The sequence below is a fragment of the Pseudopipra pipra genome, unplaced genomic scaffold, assembly GCF_036250125.1.
Source record: "Pseudopipra pipra isolate bDixPip1 unplaced genomic scaffold, bDixPip1.hap1 HAP1_SCAFFOLD_72, whole genome shotgun sequence".
Taxonomy (NCBI): Eukaryota; Metazoa; Chordata; class Aves; order Passeriformes; family Pipridae; genus Pseudopipra; species Pseudopipra pipra.
Window position 1 is genome coordinate 65877 of NW_026991215.1, and position 17417 is coordinate 83293.

Genomic DNA, 17417 nt, shown 5'->3' on the forward strand with positions numbered 1-17417 from the left:
TTCTGCCCTGGCACTTGATTGTGTCACCGGCGGCGTTTGTGCCTTATTCACCACCTTACTCACACTTCACCTCACTCACACTTTACCTGAGATCTTCCCTCAAAACATCCCCTGCATGGGCTTTCCAAGTTCCCTCAGCTTTACCTCTCTGAAACTCTCAGTCCCCTCTGTGTTACCTCACCAAGGGTGACGGAGTTCAAGAAGCTTTTCCCTCAATAACTCTACTGAAACACCCTGCTGCCCAACACTCTGTATTACCTCTGTAACAGCTCAAAATCTGCCTTAGTGCGACTCCACAACCTTTTATCGAGCTTCGCTAAAGCGCCTTTCACCTGCGCCCGCCTCACGGACCGGGGAGCGGCGGGAGACTGCGGCTGAGGGGGCTGGGGGGGCTGAGGGGGCTGAGGGGAGGGCGGGAAAATCAGCGCAATGGCGACCGCCCCCCCCGCCCCGTCTCGTCTCCCTCAGGGCACCCTCAGGGATCCTCGGTAACCCTTCAAAGCACCCTTTTCGCCCTGTGTCCCTCACAGCCCCTAAAGGGACACAGGAGACACCCGCTTAGCCCTCGGGGCACCCTCTTCCCCCTCAGAGATCCTCAGGGACGCATCGGGCACCTGCCTCTCCCCTCAGCAACATGCGGGAAACCTGCCTGCCCCTCTGACACATAGCACATCCTCCTTCCCCTCAGTGAAACCGGGGGCACCAGCCTCCTCCTCTTGTGACCCTCAAAACCCCTCAGTGACATTCGGGACACCACATATTTTGACCCCCAAAATGTCCCCTACTCAGCTTTTCCCTCCAAGATTTTCAGTCTGTCCCTCACACTTTACCTGAGATCTTCCCTCAAAACATCCCCTGCATGTGCTTTCCAAGTTCCCTCAGCTTTACCTCTCTGAAACTCTTAGTCCCCTTTGTCTTACCTTACCAAGGGTGACGAAGTTCAAGAAGCTTTTTCCTCAATAACTCCTCTGAAAGACCGTGCTGCCCTTCTGACGCTGCTGCTGAACACTGTATTACGCCTGTAACAGCCCAAAATCTTCTCTAGAGCGACTCCACAACCTTCTATTGAGCTTCTCCAAAGCGCCTTTTACCTGCGCGCGCCTCACGGACCGGGGAGTGCCGGGACACTGCGCCTGAGGGGGCTGAGGCGGCTGAGGGGGCTGGGGGGAGGGCGGGAAAAGCAGCCAATGGCGACCGCCCCGCCCCGCCCCGTCCCGCCTCCCTCAGGGCACCCTCAGGGGGCCTTGGTGACCGTCCAGAGCACCGTTTTCGCCCTTTGGCTGAGGCACTTCACACCCACTAACCAGATTTTTGAGATGAATTTTGGAATGCTCGGGAAATTACAGAAGCATGAAGCCTGTGAATAACTTAGGAATATTTATGAAGGACTTGTAGTTAAAGGGCCTGTTAACCTGACATGATCCAGGTGCAATAGAGGAAAAAGGCAAAGGATTTCAGTGATGAAGAATTAAATTAATACAAGTAATTTATAGACAATAGGCCTAATTTAACTCTTTGAGAGATTACAGGTGTAATCCTACTGTGGAGATATCATATGCTTTAACTGTTAGCTTGTTAATCTAGCGAGCTCAATATGCTACTGCTCATTTAAAATAGCTGGCACTGTAGCACATACAGTCTGGAACTGATGGGTTAGAAAAATATTGCCAGTGAGAAATAATCATCCAGTGAGGCTGTTTAAAATTGTGTCTTCCAAAGGAAAGCACTCAAAGAAAAGTGATGCCAGTTTTATGCATCCCCTGGATTTAAATATAAAATCACCATGGACAAAATATGCAGATGACACAGAAATTTGACAGCATGACAGATAATGATGCTGAAGTCACACAGAGTAACATGGATAGTTTGGTAAAGAGAATAAACCCGTGCAGTTAGCTGCTGTTTTAATATATTCACATGAAGAGCTGTATGTCTAAAAAATAAAATTTTTAAGTATGGAGGGGAGAACAGTATCCTTGAAAACAGCAACTTTGAAAAGTGCTTATAAGTCATGTTGAACAACTGAGTCAACACACTGTTGTGTGTGTGAGGTAAACAGGATTAAGAAGACTTTTAAAATCTATTCAGGAAGGCAGTGTGTAGGAATAGGAAGGCAATTTTTTTAATGAAGCCAGTACTAGAATATTGCTTACAAGTCAGGTGTCAAGTGTTTCTAACAGTGGAAGAAATGAAGGCGGTGTAAGAAGAAAGCCACAAAGATTGTCTGAATGCTTGAAAAAAAGCCCTACTGTGAAGGACAGAATGAATGCAATTCGCTAAGCTTATGAAAAAAGAGTTTGAAAAGTAACTTGATTGTAGCAGAGAAGTACTAACACACGGAGAACATACCATGTATTAAAAGGCTTTTTAACCTCAGGGAAGAGATTCCTGTATCCTAAACCATTCAACAGCCAAACAGGCTGCCGCCCTGCTTACAGGGGTCTCCAACGCGGGCACACGCCCAGACCCTGGCTACAGACGGGTCGCGGTGCCTGTTATTTACATTTGAGTAAGCAAGACTGTGTGTTATAAATAAATCCCCGGAGAAAAGTTTTGCTGCCCTTTCTGCAAATAGTGTTATTATCCATAAATGGAAGAGAAAATTGGAGAATGCCTGTGCGAAATACTTTGTGGTTATTCAGTTTTAGTACCACGTATGCATGTCTATCCCCAGTCTTTGTTATGATAATTGCAAGGAGTTAACTCTGAATGGATCATCAATGGATGTGACCAGAGTGGGGAGCAGATGCTAAATATCGATCATTTGTGTGTGTCAGGTGTTGGATGGCATCTGCTTTAGCTGGAAGTAAGAACATCCAAAATTTACACAGACAGACCCCTTTTGGCCTCAGAACAGCTCCAGCCCTTCAAAAGCCACCACTATTCTGCTCCCACAGTTCCATCATTGAGAAGGCAACCACAATATTTCATGTATATTTAATACTAACATGAAATATTGATTAGCCTTTCCAGCTTTAAGTTCTGTTTAGCATTTTATCTCAAACCTCAGCTTGGCACCAAAAAAACTGCCACACAACTGGAAAGATTTCAGTCCCTATATCCAGGAAAACTACAGTCAAGTGAGTTGCTTCTTAAAATCACAATTAGAAGTTTATTTGCATAATCACCACTCCTACACTCTAAGTTATCTTTTCATTGCAGCAATACAGGAACTTTTTAAGAGATGTTAAAGGATTTGAGCCTGCATTATCTCATCACTCTTATGCAACCTGTCAGTAAATCAATGTATTGTGTATGACTGGACATGCCTGGCATATCCTTCCTAGCCGTCTACCCCAAGAGTAAAACCCACTGACATTCTGGGCATTTCAGATCCCACAACTCAACCTCCAGTGCAACACAAAGCCCTCATACTGCAGCATCCCATCTCTAAAAACAGTGCAAACTGGACCCAGCCCAGCCCCCTGACCAAGCATACAGGCTTTAAGGCTACCCCTTGGGCATCCCTGCCTGCCTGGACAGCCTTGCCCTGATGATCAGGGTACCCACAGCCTCTGCCACCTGCACAAGGGGCATGGGGGGTGAACAAAAGCAAAAACTCAACCCACACCAAGGTGGAGGATGCACATTGAGGCACAGCTGGAATTACACAGGAGGCATGAGTGGCACAGCACAGGTTCTGTGCCAAGGCACCCACTGCAGAACAGCAGCATGAGGAAAGAGCAAGAGTGCTTCAAGATGGGGACACAGCAGCTGGGGGAACAAGAGGTGTCCAAGGAAAGGCTAGAGCCAGCCTGCCACACCTGCACCCCCTGTGTCCTACCACAGGAGGAGGGGGCTGAATCTGAGCACACCGTGCTCATGGGCACCCCACCTGGGTACTGGCACTGTCAGCTGGGGGACACAGCCTGCAACAGTCAGGCCCTCACCCAGCTCTAGTGGAAGCTCTGGAAGCTGCAGGCCAAACAATCACACCTCAGTGCTCATCTGCACCAGAAATGATGCTTTAGTGTGCCAGCACCCTCCTTGCCAGCTGTGTGGGCAGGGAGAAGTTAATCTTCAGTTTCTCCCCAAGGTGGACAAACAGCTTACATCCAGCTCAAAGAATTGGGATGTGTTGTTTAAAAAAAATAATTTAAAAAGTTTACAGCTTGCAGTGTGAGGGGGAAAGGGCTTGTCTTCCACAGGTTCCAGCTACTTCATCCACTCCCCACCAGACTTCTTTGAAGAAACAATGTGCTGATACATTAAGAGCCCCTCTGAATAATAGTCACACTTCTGTCTTCTACTATGACTCCCTCCAAAACTCTACCTTTCAAGCCCAGAAAAAAAACCCTCAACCCCCACTTAAAATATGCATTTTGAAATCCTATTAAAACTGTTTTCTGCTATATTAACCACTGGCTAATCAACATCCTTTCCTGGCTTTAAGGAGAGCAGCTGCCAAGAAGTGACTTTCAACTCACTCACACAGCAGAGGTTTTGTTAGAGACATAACCCTGAAAGAGATGAGTTCCAGCTGAATGTTATGTCATGTTTTAAGATGTTAAACATTTTAAAATATACAAGTCACTTAAGCTTTAAACAAAGTGCTAAAATACAAAGACCAAAGCTTTGCCTTAATTAAGACAGTATATTAGTTCTGCTTATCTCTGCTTTTGCTGAAACAGGTGACATTACAGCTCACTTCACATGTCCATAGCCATTATTCCCTATTTCACACTAAACTTCCACCTTATTAGTCAGACAGGTTTTTTCCAGGGACAACTTTCATTTGAGCAAGCCTCATGTTTTAACAAGAGGAACTCTCACCAGTACCCATCTTCTCCCTAATGGAGTAACAGAACTTCACAATTCTTGTAGTTCCATAATTACAGGTATAAGATGTAGGAATTCCTCCTGTCTTTAAACAGTGCCAGTTCATCTCAGAGGGTTAAAAAAATAAAAATCACATCTTATGCAACAGACTAATAAAAACACTACATATCAGCATAACAAGCAATATGTAACTGGCAGTTCTGCTTGTGGAGGAAGTTTTGCAAAGCCTCCTGGTGTCAAGCATCTGGAACACCTCAGCATGCTGTAAAGTAATAGCCCAGCTCCTTGCTTGCAGAAGAATCAAGTGTGTATTCCAGATACTTAGCACTGCTTTCCCTTGTGTCAGCAGCTCCTGTGAACTGGTCCAATCCATCCGGACACCTTCCATCTCACAACAGTGGTATACTTGAAGAAAGGGACACAAGTTTCAGTCTATATATGTGGAGGATTAAATGCAACTAGGCAGGCAGGATAGAACCATAGGAAAGTCCTTCAGGAACATCCTTGTTCAGTCATTTTGTTTGCTAGAGTTGCATCTGTGACACAGAAGTGCTTACGTAGGTCTGTGGGCTCAGAAGGGGGCTGCAGAAGCCTTCCAAATTCCAGAGGCACAAGGTGGGGATACTTCTATGTCGCGACGGAAAGCTCTAGACACCTCAATGTGAGAATCCAGGAACTTCGTTTATTGTAGATTGACAACAGCTTAATATACACTCTATAATAGGTTCATGAATATTACAGAAATTAGGCTCATTATTGGTGCTCAGTTAGGTGCTGATATCATCTTAACTGTCTTTCATTGTTTACACAGGTGGCTCGTTAAGTGTCTCTGTTTTGGTAATGCCTAGCTCCTGTTCTTCAGCTCAATTTAGAATACCCAAGGACGTTGCTGCTTTCTCACGGCCCTGCTATCTCAGACTTTCTCATGGGCCTAGTCAGACTGCGTCTTATACTTTAGCAGCTCATCCATAGCCTTAGCCATGTTCATATGTCCTCGCATTTCTAACCAATCCTCTACACTTCTATATATCCAGAGTCAGCTGAATGAAGCAAACAGCTAAAAAAATTCCTTTGACTTTACCTGTGTTATCAAATATACTCAATAGCAAGATCACTGCATCTCAGCTGTCTGTGCTGACACTTCACAGAAACCAGGAGAACATTATCAGCTGCATTTCACATTCTCCTTCTCATCAGCATCTGAATAGGTGTGTAGTGAATCCTTTGGGGAGAAAGAAGACACGAAAAAAAAAAAAAAAGGAACAGATTTCTTTTGTGCCCACTTCCCCTTCATTCCTTACTGCAAGAGGAAGACCAAAGAATCTCAACCTATCCTTTCACCCACAGTGCCAGGTAGTTTTATACAATCCCAAAACTACTGTAGCTATTTTACCACCAAGAGCTGCCCTGCCACATGCTCTCTCTGCAGTTTCATCTCTCCTGCCACTACAAGTTTTAATTTGAATGGTCTTGCTTAGGAAGAAAAAGAAGCATCTCAGGGCCAACACCTCTCATCTTGGTAGCACAAAGCAGGCTTTGCTAGCATGAGGTTTTTCTTTACCTGGGTTAAAAGCTGATGACGCCTCAGCTGTCTATAGAAGTGCAGCACAGAAGGATCAGCTCTCACTACTTTTGGGTCAAAATCCAGAACACGGAGACCTGCAAGGCTGCGGGCTCGGGAGAGGGCTACGTAAGCCTGCCCACTTTCAAAGACACGAGACAGGGAGATTTCCACACAATCTAAAGACATGCCCTGCCAAAGACACAGAGAACTTTGTTACAGAACAAACAAACAAGAACACTGTGCTGTACCAACACTAACCTGTGAGTCTGTCAAAGGTACCGTTCTTGGTGTAAGGGCTTGATTAAAAAAAAAGAAAAAAACAAAGAAGTCTTTTGTTTTACTGTGTAACTGATTAAAAGACGAGAATCAGAAAGGAAAGGCAGTTTCCTACTGTCAGTAAATTGCTAGCAGATAGTAGAATCCACTAACTCCAGAGAACCTCTTGTTGCATGAAACTCCATAAATCCCATCTAATCAACACAGCAGGGAAAGAAATCCTGCTGGTTTCACTCCTAGTAGTTAACTAGAGCAGTCACCATTCTCAAGCAGTCCTCAGGCAGATCAGAGAGTTTGGGTTAGGCCTGTCTGCAGGGCTGTCCTGGGCACAGCAGAATTTACAGCCTGCCCTGGTTTAAACAGTGGCACAGGAACAATAAGCAGTGGCATGGGAACAAACTCACAGGTTTCCAAGACCAGTATTCATCAAAGTGTATGAAGCCTTCTGGAAGGCAAGGAACTTTGAGAAAGTTACACTGTTACATTGAAAAAAACCAAACACACACCACCATCAGCCCAAAGAGAGCTGTGGCTCTGGCAGCTGCCTCAGTTATACTGTAAACCTCAGGGTCTCTAGTGCTGATGACTCTCAAGGAAACACTGCTCTCATCAGCCCACAATGGTAAATAATGCTGCTTTATAGTCCAACACCAACTATGCAGATGGCAGCACCCCATGGAAACTCCAGCAGTGTATCTAGTCCATCTGTGACCCTATAGGCAGGTATCATGAGCAGAAGAGGTGCAGCTAAACACACATATTCTGGAGTTCCCCCCCCAACAAGGGCCTTTCAGCTTTCCCTTCTGTTTTACCAGCAATGCAAGCTCACCCAGGAAATAAGGCTTATGATGGTGTGCAAGTCTTTAGACAGCTGTATAAGGACACCCACCTGACTCTTGTGAATGGAAATGGCCCATGCCAACTTTAAAGGCAGCTGTTGACGACTCAGGTGAACTCCTGATGGTCCTTTGAAGACCCATTTCTCCATTCTTATGACCTGTGTGACCCCACAGAGAAACCTCACCTTAGGCAGCCCTGTAGGAATGGGAGCAGGAGAGAAACAGAGATGTATTCCTGACACTCAAAAGCCAGGAAGTCAGCAGCCTAAGAACACTTTTTTCCCCCCCTCCTAAACCAAACCTAAACCCGCAGACAGTAAATAGCATGCACTGAAATGATGTTTGGCACCTACTTAAGGCAGGAGAATTAAAGCCAGGTAATTTATCAGCTGAGATGCAGAGAAAAATACACATTGCAGGTAGCAGAACATTATTCTTTGAGAAAAAACAAACAAAAACTTGCTTGAACAAAAGAAAACAGGAAATGCAAATGAGCACCCACATCTAGACAACACAGAAAAGCAAACACAAGAGGCCCATAGATAGCTACAGCTGATGCAGTGCATGACATCACAGCTGGTGAGAGCCCCAAGCCTGCAGAGATCTCCTCCCTGCTTTCCCTCTAATTATTCTTACCAGGCAGTAAACAAAGTTGAGAAGTCATCAGCCATCAATGAAAAATCGTTTTGTTATTTTTCCCCCTCTTCCTTCAACAAGAGATCAAGAAGCTCACTTACCCTTCTGTTCACTTTCAAATCCTACAACAACGCCTCGTGCCCCGTTCACCAGCCCTTGAGACACATCCAGATTCTTTGCTAGCATCACCTACAGAGAAAAAGAAAAATCCTTCAGTGCACTGGGTTTTCAGCCTGTTCAGCCACCTGCAGTTAAGCTTCTTTCCAGGAAGCATAAGCACATCAGGCTGATAGGACCATATCATCCTATCCTGCCTACTGCAGGAGAGAGCACCATCTCCAACTGAAATTATTTCATAGCCTTTCCTTCCTAGGATTCCCAGCTATTTTACAGCATTGAACACTTCACTTGAGCTGCTTCCATCCACAGCTATGAGCTGCCTATGCTCTCTGCTACTGAAAGCTTCTAAACCTGATTGGAAAAGTGTGTCAAAGTCACAGCAATCATCATTGTCCCCAAGACATGGACTACACTCAAATCAAACTCATTTTCTGTTTCGATAAGATTCCAAGCAGAGAAAATATAAAAGATTGGAACAGAATCTTCTGTTGGCCTGGCATAGACATTCTATATTGAATCTGCATTCTGTGTATTAATCTACTCTATATATTTATCTGATATTCCTTTATTTTTCTTATACCATTTGATCTGCTGTTCTATTCCATGTGTATGTACACATACTTACCTGAGCTCCAAGCTTCAGCTCAACTCTACCACCCACAGGACACTTGAGCATCAATTAACTTCACTAGCATTGGGTCACTATCCAAAGCCTCAAATGTGTGCACTTCTGTTAAGGAAAGAAAGACATAACAAATTGCAGCTGTTGAACACATTATACACAGCATGACAGGAGGCTCAGCATTTATTTCTAATAGCAATTTCTCTTTTAATATCCATTCTGCTCTGCTGCTAGGACATCTTCACACAAACCTTGTCACATCTAACAACAGAGAGCTCACTATTGCCTCTCTTCCCAACAGAATTTGCAGAGCATGAAAAGGCACAGGAATCAAAGGCCAGCAGTAAATAAGAACTGAGCAGCCAGCATTTTGAGCATATGACTAGTTTCATTTGCTGCCAACATCAGATCACTAAAGGAAGTATCCAGAAAATATTGCCAGAAAGGGAGGCAAAAATTGAGAAAGCCCTTAATAAGATGCTATAGAAAGAAAAAGCAGAGGTGTGAAGGCAATAAATGACCAACCCTGTTTCATAGCAATCAATGAGCTTGCTGTCTATTACATACCAAGAAGTGACACTGAATATTTAACAAAAAAACTGAATTTTTCCCCAGGCAGCCGAACTCCAACACACAGAGCTTTGACTGGTGCTGCAGTGCATGACAGAACACTAGTTCTTCCTGACACCACAGTATCCCCACTGTATCCACTCAGAGCTCAGCCCCAGAGCCAGCAGTTTCCACCAGGGAGTTCACCTGATAGCTGTTGCAAGCGTCTCTCATTAGTTATTTCGACATCATTTTTATGGGTGCCCCAGGGCCGGGGGCCTTGGAGGATTTCCGGTCGCTCTCTACTTCCGGTGACCGAGTTTACCCAAATTAGCGCCTCTCCTCGCTAATTTCTGCGCTTTCACCCCAAAAAATCTTCATGTTATTCCCCCCACACACACCCCGGGAGGGACGGGAGACCGCGAGTCCCGCCCTGCCGCCGGAACCGGCCCTTAACTCGACCAGGGAGCGCTGCACCGGCACGAGAGCCACCGCGCATGCGCCGCCGGTCCCGCTCCTGCCTGCCCTCAGTTACCACGTGATCGCCGGCGTCTTGCCAACGACTGCGCACGCGCCGGCGTCGCCACCTTGGCTCCCCCCCCACCCCGCCGCCCGACCGCCCGGCTTCGCTTTCTTACTGCGGCTCCCCCTCCACTTTTTCGGCTCCCTGGGGTTCCCTCACCCACATTTTGGGGTCCCCTTCTCACATTTGAGGGGTGATGACCCCGAAATTTACGGTTCGGGGGGGGGGGAGGAGAGGAAACGGGGTGCCCAAGAAGGGGTTTCTTTTTATTTTTTTTTTTCTCTTTTATTTCATTTTCATTTTATTTCCTTTTTAGTTTTTTTGCCTTTTTTTTTTTAATTTTCTTTTCTATTTTATATTTCCTTTTTTATTTCGGTTATTTTTTATTCCCTTTATTTTTCATTTGCTCTCCCAGTGCACCCCAGTAACACCCAGTGCTCCTCAACAACCCCCAGTAACACCCAGTGCTCCCCAGTAAACACCCAGTGCTCCCCAACAACCCCCAGTAACACCCAGTGCTCCCCAAAAATTGACCCCAAACCGACCCAAATCACCCCAAAAGCTGACCCAAAACTGACCCCAAAACCTGACCCAAATCATCCCAAAAGCTGACCCAAAACTGACCCCAATCACCCCAAAAGCTGACCCAAAACTGACCCAAATCACCCCAAACAATGACCCCAAACTGACCCCAAAAACTGACTCAAATCATCCCAAAAACTGACCCAAAACTCTGCATTTATTTGGCATCATTTCCTCTCAAAAACAACATCTCCGATTTAGTTGATTGCTAAAGCCATCATTTTAAAATCATCTCAGGAATCAAAAGGGACTGGAAAACACACAAAAATCATTCCTGCACCCACCAAATCATTAGGAATTGGAACCCGATTCCCTCATCTCTCTCCTTGTTCTTCTTGGCTGGAAAACCTGATGATCCCCGCTGGCTATTTTTAGGCTGCTTTTCTTCCACAGCTCCTTTCCTCCCGGCTGAAACCTCCTGGCATATTCAGGGCTTAGCTGGAGGGAAGCCCCTCTGAAGTATTTCCTCTCGTGGCAATTCTGTGGGATGAAGAAGTAAAAAAAGCACATCAAGAGCTCCTTCTCCCCCCTTCCTTCGCAAACACCCTCCCAGTTTGTCCTTGGCAGCTCCATCCCCCCGGCACCCGCACCCGACGCTTCGGCTCCGCTGGCAAAGGGACAGCAAGTGCACAAGCAAGTTCAGTGCTGGGCAGGGGCTCCCTGGGGAACGGCACTTCAGTGCTTTAGTCCGTGGCCTTTCCTGCTGCCCTCCCTCCTGGAAGCAGAGGATGACCCGGCCCTTGTTTCTCCCACGCTCGCAGACCCAGGTCCTGCTCCCTTGGCCCCACTTTTCTTAGCAGACCCGGCATCATTTCCCAGGGTCCCCAGGAAACTTCTGCACTTGACCCATTGCTAAGTGCAGAGCACAGGGCAAGGGAAGGACAAATTTCTTGGCACCCACCCCCTGGAATTTTCCTTCTCCGCAGCACGCTCCCGTTCCCGCTGTCTCTGGAGGTGCCCGCACGAGTCCTCCTTCTCCCAGCACCTCAGAGAATGTCCTTTTCACCCAGGTCCTGCTTACCGTCGGCCAACAAAACACGCTGACAACATTTTTCAGGATGCCAGTGGAGAGATATTAGAGCACACTGCACAGGGAAGCTGAGCCTGCCCCATCCCTGCACGTGTTCCAGGCCAGGCTGGACGGGACTCGGAGCAACCGGGGACAGTGGAAGGTGTCCCTGCCCACGGAAGACAGGCTGGCCTTTGAAGGTCCCCTTCAAACCAAATGGCTCTGGGATTCCCCTCCAAAATCACTACCAAAGGGACACAGCAATCAAAGCAGAGGGACTGCACTCCCAGCTTTTCTTACCTGCAGGCACACACAGCACAGCAGCTTGCTAAAGGTAAGGTTTCTATCTGCACAGAAACCCAGCAATGAACACCTGCTCTAAGGGGACAGAAAGCTGCTTGTGGATCCCAGACACAGGACAGACTCCATCAGCACCTACTCGCCTCATCTAAGGAACAGTGCAGCCAACAGCAGAGCTTTCTCATATTCTGATCTGACTGTTTCGCCTTTTCTAAAGTATTTCATTATTTCTAGTAGGTCCACTGCTTTAGCTACACAGCGGGGTTTCTTCCAAACCTGTGACTGACACAGGACGAGCTGAGTGTGACCAATCCCACAGGAACTAAAGCCCTGCTCCTCTAACATGGAGCTGCTTTCACATTTCTGCTGTGAGGACAAAGAAGCACTGTACTACTTCACGAGGCAAACTCTTCAGAAAACTTCTGCAGTAAACTTTATCTTCCTGGGGAGGTACCTGCCAGTGTGCTGCCCTGCACACACACGCTGCCCATGTCCTTCCACAAGTGTTCCAGCTGCTCTCTCTTTTGTTTATTTTGAGCTTTCTCCCGTAGACAAAGATTTACATGTGGATTCTGAGAACATTTAAAACATCAGGAGAAGAGAAACCTCACCCAAACCCAGCAGCCTGTCCCCCAGTCAGAGAGCAGAAGTCACTACGCAGGTCTTACATTTCAACTCAGGTTACACAGAACTTCTGACTAAGCATGGAAAGCAACCTCCAGTCAGGTGGGATTCTAGGACGTTTTCAGCAGCGCCGGGAAGCCAAACTCTGTGTAGCTGTGCCTGCAGAGAACTGTCCTTTGGACAGCCAGAACTCAAGGTGAGCAGAGCTACTGATTTTGGCACTGCAATTCAGCCTTTCTTACTAAGTCAAACTAGTACTCTTCACTGGTGCAGGAAGATACAGGGATAGTCTCAACAAATCCCTTTGGAAATTTATTTTTAAGAACTCTCTGTCCATCTGAATGGAAGACACAATCTTATTTCCCAATCATTTTCACACAATTAGCTCAAATACTAGCACTAAACCAGTGAGCAACATCTGTTTTACAAAATCTTTAGTTTTGTAAAGATATGCTCCACCACATCTAGGAAAAAAAAGGCAAATGGTGGACTCCTTCAGGACAGGAGTTTTCCCACAGTGAGTACGACTAGTAAATGAAATGTTAGACCCTCTCAACATAAAGGCAATTGTGTGCACAAAAGTGACCCAAGATACACTGTTCAGGTGTAAAACAGCTAAAAACACTTACCAGTGTTTTTCTCAGGCGCTCGTATTCTGGCCGATACTCTCTGAAAAGGTGAATAAAGGGAGTGCATTCAGTCTGAAAAACACATGATTTGTATTGCATAAGGATCATCCTGGAGGCTTCTTTTTACTCACAAAAAAAAGTTTTCTCTAGGCTTTCATGTTTGAGAGACATTTCAGAAAGACAGTACTTTTTTCCCCAGATTTGGATTCTGAAACCAATGGATGCAAAATCAATGAACATACTTCATTAAAACAGCAACAATTCAAAACTTGGTATGGAACTACAAGAAAAAAATTACTTCACAGACTTGCTGGCACAGATAGCTTTTACTTTTTCACGGAACAGCACAAAAATTCATCTCTGAATAGTTCCTTTTTACTGCTGCTTTTTATGCTGATACTGGACACCCTAAGCTACCTTGGCTATGGCAACTGTACACTCCTTCAAATCAAAGGAGCAGACTCATGAATCAGGACCTTCAGGAAGTGGTCACTGGGTCGCGGACCAGAAGTTATCCCCTTACCTCTCCTATTCATCTACAGCTTTAGAAAGCTGGGTAAAAATCTCCCCCAGTCCTGTGCCAAACACTGCAGAAACACCAACCACCTGGAAAAGAGAACACACCAGAACTAGAGAGTAACTGAGCCAGATTTTTAATACAGAAAAAAAACCAAAATAAAAACAAACAAACAAACAATCCCCCACAACGACAACAAAAAAAATCAACACCACCGAAAAACCCAACAACAACAAACTACTAATCTAAACCTAACAACACCCATTTAATCAGCACAGTGGCCTAAGAGTGGGCAGTAACACTTCTGCTTCTGTCCAGCCCGCTTTCAAACTCTTCCTCCACTTGCTGTTCATGTTTGTTACTTCTGCTTTTTGGTTGTCGGTGATTTTGTGTTTGGTGAGTTGTTAGGGCATTTTGGGGGGCGTTTCTTTGGGGAAGGAGGTTTGTTTGGTATTTTGTAACACTGTAGGGCAATTCAAAAGAAAGGTCAAGTCTTTCTGCTGTTTACTTGTTTATTGTTAATAACCCAAGTTCTCATTCTGCATCTAGGGTTATACGTGGTTAGCAAGTATCAGTGTACTAGAATTAAAGTGCAAAAGAGACAACAAGAACTGACCTTTTGGCTCTGAAATAGTCTAATAGTCTAACTTTTTATTTAGCCAAAGCACATTTAAAAGGTCCCCAGAACAGCAAGAGAGGGAGAATTTAATCAGTTGCTATGACAATACATTCAAAATGCACATCTACTTTCTAATTTCAACTTGTCTCTCATTACACTTCTGGCCATTTGTTCTGCTTGTATTAAATCAATTCTCTAAAAATACCTTGAATTAAGACTATTACCAGCCAGAATCCTACACCCTCTAACGAAAATTCTCCCTCTTTTTCATAGGCAAGACAGTCTCAACTACTGACTTCCAAATGGAAGACCTTTCCCAACACAGCCTTGCATTTGATCATTAATACAGTAAATATGCAGACAGCTCTCCAAAGGATTTTAAGCATTAAGGCCAGGCGCTGTGCCAATATATATAAATATTTATACTTTCCCTGCACTTCAGTACAAGCTGCCTTTTACTCCGTAATCCTCCTCATATGACCTGCTCTCCATCCAGTGCTCCAACAGTCCTGACAGGCAGATAAACATGACCTGATCAGCAAATAAGGAACAGGAAGTATGTTAGTTCTGTATATGGGACCACTACAATCCCTTTTGAAATTCTGTATATTGTTCCACATAGGACACTCACAATAGTTTTGGTTTGGCTCTGTTATCATTATCTACATGAATGGAATCATTTCGTTCCTGTAATATCCACACAGCCGAGAAGGCTTGCTTTTTCTTTAGTAAAAGCTGATGACAAACACAATCAGCTAAAACCTTTAGCACAGACTATGGGATCATTAACAGCCTCCAGTGTATACTGTTGTCAGAGAAACAATTAATTTGTCCTCTCAAAACCTGGTTGAGTGGAATAACAATCTTCTTCTTGCACAAGCAAATATAAAGGGTTTTTTTGTTCATTTATTTGCTTTGGAGATTCTTTCCCTTCTTCCTATGCAGTACATTGCCCAACTGTACTTGACACTTTCAGAACAAGGAAAATTACCTCAGGTGGGAAATGCTGCAGCAAAGAACACTGCCTCTTACCAGCCTATCTGAGCTTTCATCTTGTGATTAATCACAGTTCAATATTAAATTATTCAGGCTGCCATTCAGTGTGACAAGCTGCAGTGTAACAAGCTGCAGCGTGACCTCAACACAGGTCATCAACAGATTACAGTTCCAAAGGGCAGTGCAAAGCCCCTTTACAGAAGGACAGAATGGTGGGGGTTGGACAATACCTCTGGAGATCATCTAGTCCAGTCTCTCCTGCTCAAAAAGCGGGATTAGGCAGAAGAGGTTGCTCACAACTTTGCCTGAGCAAAAGTGTTTTAAGCATCTCCAGGGATGGAGACTCCACAATTTCTCTGGACCAGTCCAGAGGAGAACTTCTTAAGTTATTGTTTTCAGTGGGAAGGTAGGGACAGAAACAAGCGATCCCAAAACTTCAAACTCATCCCCACAGCGGTCCAGAGCAGCTCGAGACCAGGCTCCTGCCTTCCCAGGGCCAGGCTCTTCTCTCTGCGAGGCACCCACCAGCCGGGCACTGCCCTGCCCGGCGGCCCCGAGCGCTTCAGGCGCCGGCCCGGCCAACGCCTCGCTCTGCGCGGGCGCCGCTTCCAAAATCGCTACCCAAGAGACACAGCAATCAAAGCAGAGGGACTGCACTCCCAGCTTTTCTTACCTGCAGGCACACACAGCACAGCACGTTGGACATAAAAGCCACAGGGTTAGTCCTGCCAGAGGCGTCCGGCACACCCACGGCGACCGAAGGAAAACAGGGAGCCTGGGAACACGGAGTAAAAGACACCTTAATTAGGACTACACTGAGCACTAGCCAGGTCATTCCCACAGACAGCTTCACCGTCCAGTCACACAAAAAGCACTGACCTACCAGGGCCCCAGTTAGGATGGCTCCTGACGCTGACACCTCCCTTTGCCCCGGGGGATCAAGAAGAACATCCCTGGGAAGAAGTCACCCCCAACAACAAAAAGGCAAAATTAGTGAAGCACGGGGTCCTCTTCTGACTAGATTGCCACCAGCATTCAATAGCAAATGCCACGACTATTCTGTTACAGACGAGAAAACCCTGTTCTCCCAAACAAACAGCGAGGAGATTTATGGGCACGCCTGGAAATTTCCTGGGAGGAACTTTTTGTAACTAAGGAGCAGGTGCTGTCTTGAGTTGAAGGCGTCAATTTGACAGACACTTAGCACAGCAAACTCTTCAGCAGAGCAATTAATTGCTGCCTATTTGAACAGCAGGGGAGAGAAAATGACAGTCGAAGGGAAGACAAGAAAAGCAGAACTGCAATCAGCAGCCTTTTCTTCCATCTCTCCCGAGAAGGTCTAGTTTGTCTGTTCTAATAATTCTATGCCCTTTTCTACAGGAAACTTAGACCAAGGCTGAAAAAACAACTAGAAAACACGGAGAGAAGCTTTTTAGAATTTCACGTGATTTTCCCAAACCGATCCCAGAAAAGCAGAACTCGGTAGAATGTACTCACCTCGAGGCCTTTGGTCTTTTTTTCCATAAGCTTCGTCACCTGATTGAAAAAGCAGAGTAGACTCGGTATTTAGGCTCACAACAGGAAAACTTCCCCTTCGTTTCCTCAAAGAAACTACATTAATCTGCACAGCTGCAGGCGCGTCTCCAGCTGTTAAAGCCTTTCAGCTTTTCAGAGGGTGAGAATGCCCTGCTAGGGAAGGCTGAAAAATGCTCGGAGCCTGCACAGGTCAAAGAGCCCCTTGATTTTGTCTGTGTTCCAGTCCCTGGCTAAAGAAACGGCAGAACAAGCGCAGCTGTTGCTTGCCTTTTCCCTCAGAGGTTTTGCCAGGCGCCGGGCCAGCCCGGGCGCTCCGGGGGAAGGCCGGCAGCGCCCAAACCCCGCCGCTTTCCCGGGGGCGTCGCTTGCGAGAGCGCCCCCGAGCGCCGGGCCCCGCCTCACAGTCGCCGCCTGGCGGACACGGCCGGGAGCGGCACTGCAGCCGCGCGCGGCGCCGCAGCCGCGCGCCCCCCCCCACCCCTTGGCGAGACCCGCGGCGCCTTTCGCGAGTACGGGCCTTTGTTCCCTAAAACCTGCCCTTGCCTAGGAAAAGCTGAGCAATTCACAGAGTTGCTGTTTCCAGCCCAGCTTCCCAAAGGATTTCTCTCTCCCGGCAGCACAGACAGGGGCCCCGAGGCAGCGCAGACCCTCCCCGCGGGGGAGGGGGGGGGCGCAATGCCAGGGCACATCCGAACCC

At 46.4% G+C, this 17417-nt stretch overlaps 1 protein-coding gene and 2 long non-coding RNA genes across 6 annotated transcripts; all 3 read right to left on the minus strand.

The window, feature by feature from the left end:
• Positions 1-4474: 4474 nt before the first annotated feature.
• Positions 4475-9734, minus strand: LOC135408877 (ATP-dependent DNA helicase PIF1-like). Of its 3 annotated transcripts, none has more exons than XR_010427907.1 (7): positions 9593-9734; positions 8840-8944; positions 8196-8283; positions 7509-7654; positions 6341-6532; positions 5861-6001; positions 4475-5434 (listed from the first exon to the last, which is right to left on the minus strand). XR_010427907.1 is itself a non-coding variant. In XM_064643823.1 (6 exons), exons 2-6 carry the CDS (start codon positions 8888-8890, stop codon positions 5945-5947), a joined length of 534 nt encoding a protein of 177 aa, XP_064499893.1. In that variant the 5' UTR covers positions 8891-8944; positions 9593-9734; the 3' UTR covers positions 5846-5944. The 3 variants fall into 3 exon arrangements, 1 of the variants encoding a protein (XP_064499893.1); XR_010427906.1 differs by having other exon boundaries at positions 4475-5494; XM_064643823.1 differs by lacking the exon at positions 4475-5434 and having other exon boundaries at positions 5846-6001.
• An 895-nt stretch (positions 9735-10629) lies between these two features.
• Positions 10630-12365, minus strand: LOC135408880 (uncharacterized). Its single transcript, XR_010427912.1, has 3 exons — positions 12254-12365; positions 11392-11503; positions 10630-10970 (listed from the first exon to the last, which is right to left on the minus strand). It is a non-coding gene; the product is annotated as an uncharacterized LOC135408880 (long non-coding RNA).
• A 3464-nt stretch (positions 12366-15829) lies between these two features.
• LOC135408878 (uncharacterized) lies at positions 15830-16991 on the minus strand. Of its 2 annotated transcripts, none has more exons than XR_010427909.1 (3): positions 16682-16991; positions 16064-16137; positions 15830-15959 (listed from the first exon to the last, which is right to left on the minus strand). It is a non-coding gene; the product is annotated as an uncharacterized LOC135408878 (long non-coding RNA). The 2 variants fall into 2 exon arrangements; XR_010427908.1 differs by having other exon boundaries at positions 15831-15959; positions 16068-16137; positions 16682-16990.
• Between the last annotated feature and the right edge of the window lie 426 nt (positions 16992-17417).